This window comes from Saccopteryx bilineata, chromosome 2 (genome assembly GCF_036850765.1).
Source record: "Saccopteryx bilineata isolate mSacBil1 chromosome 2, mSacBil1_pri_phased_curated, whole genome shotgun sequence".
NCBI classification, from domain to species: Eukaryota; Metazoa; Chordata; class Mammalia; order Chiroptera; family Emballonuridae; genus Saccopteryx; species Saccopteryx bilineata.
This window is the reverse complement of record NC_089491.1, coordinates 101,733,316-101,741,396: the sequence shown is the minus strand read 5'-3', so window position 1 is coordinate 101,741,396 and position 8,081 is coordinate 101,733,316. Positions and strand designations below refer to the sequence as shown.

General features: G+C 47.8%; 1 protein-coding gene across 8 annotated transcripts in view; it reads right to left on the bottom strand.

Moving 5' to 3' along the window:
- Positions 1–3,122: 3,122 nt before the first annotated feature.
- The window catches only part of DIRAS2 (DIRAS family GTPase 2), a 37,625-nt gene continuing 32,666 nt past the window's right edge, over positions 3,123–8,081 (bottom strand). For all 8 annotated transcript variants that reach the window (XM_066257517.1, XM_066257518.1, XM_066257516.1 and 5 more), the window contains one exon: positions 3,123–7,014. In XM_066257517.1, coding sequence (XP_066113614.1) covers positions 6,380–6,979 — 600 coding nt within the window. In that variant the 5' untranslated portion in view covers positions 6,980–7,014 and the 3' untranslated portion in view covers positions 3,123–6,379. The remainder of the gene's footprint in view (positions 7,015–8,081) is intronic.

Genomic DNA, 8,081 nt, shown 5'->3' with positions numbered 1-8,081 from the left:
GGAGACAGAAAGAAGGGATTTCTGAGCAGAAGCAGCAGCATGGCCACGGCAGTGGGTTTGACACACTGGCTTTATAACTGCATAGTGCCAGTCTTACTGTGACAATAATATCTTCAACCAAGCCCGGGCCTCATCCTCCTCTGAGTTCCTGATATTTACTGGGGGTTGTCAAATGGGGGTGTTAGGAACAGTTTACAGTATCTAATTCTGATGGTTCAGTGCTTGTGCATACACATGCATCCTGCGTGCTAAACAAGCACTTGGTCCTTGCTACTTTCAAGAGGTCCTTCTTAAAAATTAATGTGTTCTTGTTATTAGCAGACAGCAAAGAATCCTGATGAGGAGGGCAATGAACCTTTCACATCTACTTTACATCCTTTTGTTGCCCCTAATAAAAACCCTACAGAACTTTCACATCCATTGTGGCCACACCTGTCCCTGCAGTTTTAGGACTCGAAAAACTGGTGGTTTGTTTGTGTTCCTATCCCCAGGATAACCCCCTTCATTTGCTTGAGGCAAAAGGAGTGTGAGGAATTATAAAGATAACAATAATGGTAACTATTATCCTTCTGACTATAGAAATTATATTAAACTATCTGAGGCCTGGGGCTGCCTCTCTGGGTCACAGTGACTTGTGACATACTGGGACTGGAATGGTCAAGGGCTCTTTGGTTAGGAAAAGGTAATGGAATGGGAACATGATGGAGCAATCCAGAACTGTGAAAATAGGAAGTCAGGTGAGGTCCTGACCCCATCTGGAGCAGGATGGAGGCAGGACAGAGCAGCTGCCTCAGGTCACAGCCAGCTGCGTGTTAGAAGCTTTGACCTCTGACTCACATTCACAGTGTTCGCATCGAAAGCAACAGCAAGTCTGCAAGCCCAGGATGGAGCATGTGCCATGCTGATATTAGGCCAAGTACGACTGGAACACTCCAGACAGTTTGGGGCTCAGGCCCAAGACCAGTGAGATCATCCCTCACTCGGAGCTGCTGGAACCCCTCCAGGTGTGATGGCAGGAGTTCTCTTGTTAATGTGGGCAGGTAGCTAGATATTGATGGGGAAAGAGAGCAAAGGGATTTTATCTTTATATTTTATAAAACTTGGAAAGCCCCTTTTGGTAAGAAGCTTCCTGTTTAGCTTAGTTTTCTATATAGAAGGCTAAAGCATTCATAGGTGTGTTTGCTCACTCTAGGAATCCATTGTGTCCTTAGAGATCATTGTGCCCTCAGCCCTCTGGACTCAATTCCTAGCCCTTTGGAAAGAGTCTCCCAAAGTTCTGCTGGTCGGGTGCTGGGAATGGAGAGGTGCTTCCTGTGCTTCCACTTTAAGGCACGTGCCCTAGAAGTCAGCATGACAGCGGAGAAGAAGAATCTAATTGGCTAGTGGGAAGAACCAATGAAGCCCATGAAATTTTAAAGCAACTGATTTATTAGTTTATAGGAAAGCTAGTCCTTCCCAGCCCAAAAATATAAGCATGGGCTTAAAAGAGATCCAGCCCTTTTTTCTTTCTGACTTTCTGCTTGAAGATGCGCTAGCCCCACTTGCCCCATGCTGTGTGGGCTGGCAGAAGGACCAGCTCCCAAGCACAGGCTTCGGGCAGCGCCTGGACTGGACTACCTTTGATACGGGCTAAACCATGGAGCAGAAACCTTTCAACGCGGAATAAATCTTCCCACCACAACATAAGCCCCTCCAATAGTAGGTCCTATAAAATGCTTTTTATGCGACACTGCACCACACTGGCACCAAACATCGGGGCTGGCATCACTGTCATACCTTCCTCTGCACACCAATATTGGGAGCTGCTGTGCGTGGAGGGGCCTAGGACCCTCACACCAATTCCACCAATGTACTGTTTTGGAAGATATTCATTAAAAGGGAACTCCATTGAATAAGCAACCCCTGTCCCAGTAGATTTAGGGAGCTGGCTGGCAGTCCCAATTAAAGTTGGCCAACAGCCTCCATTCTTAAACTTTTATCTACATTTTAAACACCTTGGAGCCAAAGCTGTCTTCCAGACCTGCTACATGATTTCTGGGTTGGAACCTGGATATCCGTAGGTTTCAAGACTCCACCCAGGTGATTCTAACAGGCAGCAAAGTCGGAGTACAGGTAGATTACAGCCTTGCTACTTGAAATGTGGTCCAAGGGCCATGGACAGTATTAGCACTACCTGTGAGCCCACTAAAAATGAGGGTTTCCAGGAACCGCCAGCCTTGCAGACTCAGGTTCTGCTGAATCACAAGGTCCACAAGTACTTTATTTGCACATTAAAGCTTGATGAGGACCAGATGGGATGCTTTGGAATGGGGCCTAATAGGGCCTCACGATTGAAATTATCTCCATTAATGGAGAGCCCTGAATAATGTAACAATAATGACCTGAGGTGGGGATGCATGCTGAGAGCAATACTTTGGAAGCCTTTCAAAGTGCCTGCGAGTTTCTGGCTGACCTGTGTACCCTCACAGATTAACTTTCACAATGCCTGATTTCCCAGAGTCCTGAATAGTCAGAGGCCTTTTTGTTTCCGCTGAAAGCTTCATATGCAACAAGACAGCTCTACGTGCTTTGTGTGTAACACCAGTTCGATCCTCAGGCCTGACCGTGTTGCAGATGTTACAATGCCCCTTTTGCAGAAACACCATGAGGTTAGAAACCTGTCCACCGTCACCAGCTATTCAGCGGTCCAGGAAGGATTTTGCTTTGTTCATAGCTGATGATTTATTTTTCCTGTGTTACCAAAAGTCAGCTGTTATAGTTTGCATTGAGGAGGGGTGAGGACCAAGGGCAGCAAGAAAAAGCTGTGCCCAGGAACAGTGCTGGGGCTTCTGGGTCCACCCTACTTAATAGTCTGGCCCTTGTAAGGGGGTTGGGGGGATGGACATTTCATTCCTACTCTGAGCCAGCCTGGAGCATCCTGTTAGCCCAGTGACAGGGACCAGCTAAGAAAACTTCCTGAGAACATGGCAGGGCAGCTGCTGTGCCCAATCCCAGATTTGCACAGAGCCTGCCAGTCTCCTCTCTGGTCCAGAGTCACAGACAAGCAGCCACAGGAGAACTGGGTCATAACCATCACAGACGGGCAGCCCCCCGAAGAATAAGAAACATCACCATCTTCCAGCCAGGGTGTCAGAACCAAAGCTTTATTTGAACGTTTCATTATTTTCAGAACATCACTGGCAACTAAGACTTGAATGCAAAAGGGCAATTTTTTATTATAACTGTAGAGTAAGTAAAATATAGTCGATAATGGAACTGTAACCATATATGCACTCTAAATATAAATATACACATTGACATCTCACAGGTATAAAAGTCATGCTCTATAAACACTCCGTCCACAATGGCCTTTGTGGGGTACTGAGCTCCAGGATGGGCCTGGGGGGCTCACATGTCCCATGAGTTAGGGATATTTCCAGACAGCTTATGTAGGAACAACATATTGCAAATTAAAAAAAAAAAAATTATCACAGAGCAACTTTTTAAAATATTTAGTATTTCTTTCTGTTGTTCTACAAAGAATGAGCATTTCTGAAATATTACAGTGAAACAAATAGACTAGCTTAGGAATATGTACAATGTACTACTTTATGCTTCAAAAATGCAGGAAGATAAATTATATATCTGTTATTATATATATATGTATATAGTTTTGATCTGATGGACAATTCGGTATTGCTCTTGTGTTGGTCGTGCTGTATGGCATGCACGCCCAGGGCACGCCCATGGCTTGTCACTGGATGGAGGAAGGCTGGGCGGGGACAGCAGGGAACTTGTGGAGCCCCATGCTAATTTCCAGGGTGCCATCTTCAAAGCAATATTTTGAGTTTTATAACTTACAGTGCTAGCTCAAAAACTTCTGCCCGGATGCAATGTAGGATGCATCCTCAAGAACCATGACTACCTATTCAGGACAGGGCCAGACCAACGTTAACACCATTTGATTCAGGGGAACCAACTCCCCAAGCCCAGAACTGCCTGGGAAACTCCTGAAGGACTATTTGCCGCAGGCATCAATACCGGAAGCTCCGTTCACAGGAAATGATCTCAGAACAGAGGCCCACGACTGAAGCATCGGCGGCCTTCCCATGGACTCACAGGCAAAATGCAGAGGAACGAAAGGTGTCCTGAATGAGGTTGCATTTTCAGTTTCTCATATGGATGAAGCTCTAGACACTTAAAACATAGACACTGGCTTGAGAGGGTGAAAAGCCGTTCTGACTTGTTATTACTAGGAACAGGATGGCTGGCAGGGGGGTGGCTCACACTGGAATCTGACTTGTATCAGTAGGAACAGGATGGCTGGCAGGGGTGGGGGGCTCACATAAGAAGCCTCATGGACATTACAGCCAGTGGGAGATACCACATTTTACAGTTAACAAAGTACCCACCCAAGACCTCTAACTCCCACTTTGCCCATGAAGTTTGGCCCATAGCCAAATTAAACATTGATAACATTTCTATGAGAACAGGAATAGGATAAAGGCAGACAAGTTGAAAGACACGTATCCTAGCAAACCTGTCAACTGGATGTCACGGTGAAGGCTGTGGCACCGCCGTCTGGAACAGACAAGCGAGAGGGCACAGGCATTTGGACCTGAACAGGGTCCGGTTGCTTTCCCACCCTCCTGCCCTGGGTTTGCTCCTGGTGGCCACGGTGGTGAGAAGACCATAGAGCAAATGGCTCTCAGAGCACCTCCCACACACCACACACCTCCCAAGGGTGAGTTATTAGAAGGGTAGAGAGGACGAGACAAAGGCCTTGGAAGGGTTAACTTAGCAATGTTGAGTGGGAGCTTCCCAGTCTCTGCTGCCTCAGCCCTGCTCAGTAGGGGCAGGTGCAGGGGAAAGGAGACCCCAGGAGGGTGTGTGCCATTATCCCACACTTGACAACTGTGCCTGGGCTGGTGCTGCTGCCCCCACAGCCCGGGAGCTCCCTGTACAAGCCAGGCAGGCACTGGACTTCCTCCGTCTGCCCGGCAGTGACAGGCAGGGCTGCTGCGAGGAAGGTTCTGGAGCTGGGGCCAGAGTGGGCTGTGCTTCCTGGAACAAGCAGGAGAACTTTCAGGCCCTGTCGGTGGGGATTTCGGGAAGCAGAGCCACACCAGACTCAAGGGCAGCAGACGGCCCAGAGTCAGGCGGGATCTGCCCCGGCTGTCTCCAGCCACCGTCCCGTGTCTGCACCAGCAAGCGGGGACCGGCAGAGGCTGTAATTCAGTTTGAGGGATTAGGAGGCACACAAGATCAATAGGAGAAAAAAGATAATTGTTTCCAGAATGAACACTGTGTTGAACAGCTCTTAGGAGACACTTATAATGGAACATGCCAGATAATCTGCTATTACTTTGAAGACATTTTCCGGGAATATACGGTGATGGATGGGTCATCAAAAAAACACAGTGAAGAACTTCTGTTTCAAAATATTTCAAGAAGGTGCAAAGTATGGCATAGATATGTCTGTGTTATTTAGAAAATGGATGTGCTTCTGGTCTTCAGATGGCCTTTGTTGGCTGTTATCCAGCCTGATACAGATCTAGTTATTTAAAAGGATAACACCACATGGAGGACAACAGAAAGGTCTAAAAATAGCTACCTCAATTATTTTTATTTAAAATCTCAGGGCTGGAGGAAGGTATACGCTTCCTGGGTTAAAGGGGGGAAACGTCACAAGCGAAGCCCTCTAAGGACACTGCCCAGGACCATCACGGGGTTTCCATATCCGCACTCAGACGCCGCAGAATTTCTGACAGCGCGGCACGCACTTAGTGGACTCCTCCTTGTATGTGAGAAGAAGTATTCTAAAGGGTGAAACCACTCCCTGCTATGGAGGTCTAGTGAGGTGAGTGCTCCCTTCAGGGAAGCCTGGCTCATGGGTCAGCAGGGAGTGGGAGTGAGCCTCCTCTGGGGGAGGTGTGTTCCCTTATTCTAAGTCAGTTAAAGAACCATGAAATAAAGCAACTTTGGCCTGGTCTTCTCACCTCCTCGCATCTCTCCCCTCCCCCAAGGGTAGCACTGGCTTCTGAGCAGAAGGAAAGTCCTGGCCGCAGCTGCCGGTTAACATGCTCGGGCACACATGCAGGTGACAGTCATTCCCCTCGGCTCACACACACTACCTCCCAACGACTCACGAAGCCTTCAAAGACCGCCGGCCCCTCCCAGCTCCCTGCAATACCGAGCATGTTTTCACTGGCTGGTCGGCAGAGTCCCTGATTCTGGAGAGGGGGGCTTATTGGTAGTGGTGTAAAATGACCTCTTAAGAACAACAGGACACATCTCAGTCACAATGCAATAGTGAACATGTGGGCATGTTACATGCTGCCCTGACGATGGTGGGTGGCACGTGGAGGGGAGGCGAGGTGACGGGACATACGAGGGGCATTCACATGACCACGCACTTGCCCTTGAGCTTCTCTTTCCGCTTCTGCTGCTTGCTCTTCTTCCCGTCGATCTGGAGGCTCACGGTCCTGCGCTTCTCCAGGTTGAGCAGCTCCTGGAAGAGCTCCTTCACGTTGTGGTTGAGCTTGGCCGAGGTCTCCATGAAGGCGCACTTCCACTTGCGGGCCAGGGCCTCCGCCTCGCTGCTCTCCACCTCCCGGTTCGGGTTCTCGTCACACTTGTTCCCCACCAGCATGATGGGGATACTCTCCACGTCCCCTTTGATCTCGCAGATTTGTTCGTAGATGGGTTTGAGCTCTTCTAAGGACTGCCGGCTCGTGATGGAGTAGACCAGGATGAAGGCATGCCCTTTGGAGATGGACAGCCGCTGCATGGCGGGGAACTGGTGGCTGCCCGTGGTGTCCGTGATCTGCAGCGTGCAGATGCTCTTGTCACAGCTGATGACCTGCCGGTAGGTGTCTTCCACAGTGGGGATGTAGCTCTCCCGAAACGTGCCTTTCACAAACCTCAACACGAGGGAGCTCTTGCCAACACCACCTGCTCCGAACACGGCCACCCGGTAATCATTGCTCTGTTCCGGCATGTTGCTTGAGGGCTCCTCTGTCAACCAGAAAGCACCTAGCAGAGGAACCAGATGTTTGAGAGAATTAATAAAAAGAATCTTGAAAGAGATTACTTGGACTCCTTCACTCTCCTTTGATAGCTCATAAATATACATAAAGTTTGCTTTCACTCTCCCAACATCAAACTTTCATTTCAAAAATTCTTCAGTTCTAAATTCAATATGTGTAGTCAATTCCATTTCTAAAGTGGCAGAAGGTCCGCTCAGTGGCCCACTGAGCTGGTCTGTCTCTCCTTACTGGACCCTGACCTGAGCTCACATGTGCACCATCCACCCAGAAGAATGCCAAGTCAGCCCGAGGGAGGCAGAATCAAGAAAAGGTGATGGACAAACAGCAACTAACTCCCCACTCCGCACCAACACACACACACATACACAATCGCAGCCTGTCTTCCTGGTTTTCTTACCTGACGTTCTGTAAATACCAGTACACTACTCCTAACGTGTGATTTATTTTTTTACAAGCAGGGGGAAGGGGAGGAGAAGACTATTAATATTTATTCACCATCCATATTAATTCATGAAATCCTCACCACCTGGCAGTTGGTGTCATTATCACTTTTGCACAACAAAAAACTCAAAAACATTGGTATGCAAAGACACATGCACCCTCATGTTTATTGCAGGATTATGCACAGTGGCTAAGACATGGAAAACAACAAAAGTGTCCCTCGATAGAGGATTGGAGAAAGGAGATGTGGTACAATGGAATACTACCCAGCCATAAGAAATGACATAGTGCCATTTACAACAACATAGATGGGCCTTGATAACATTATACTGAGTGAAACAAGTAAATCAGAAAAAGCTAAGAACTGTATGATTTCACACGTAGGTGGGATATAAAACCAAGACTCATGGACATAAATAAAAGTGAAGTGGTCACCCAGGGGAGAGGGATGAAGGGGGAGGAGAATAAAGAGGGACAAATATATGGTGATGGAAAAAGATTTGACTTTTGGTGATGGGCACAGAACACAATCAACAGTTGAAATGCTATAGAGATGTTCACCTGAAACCTATGTACTCTTATTGATTTAATGTCATCCCATTAAACTTACTT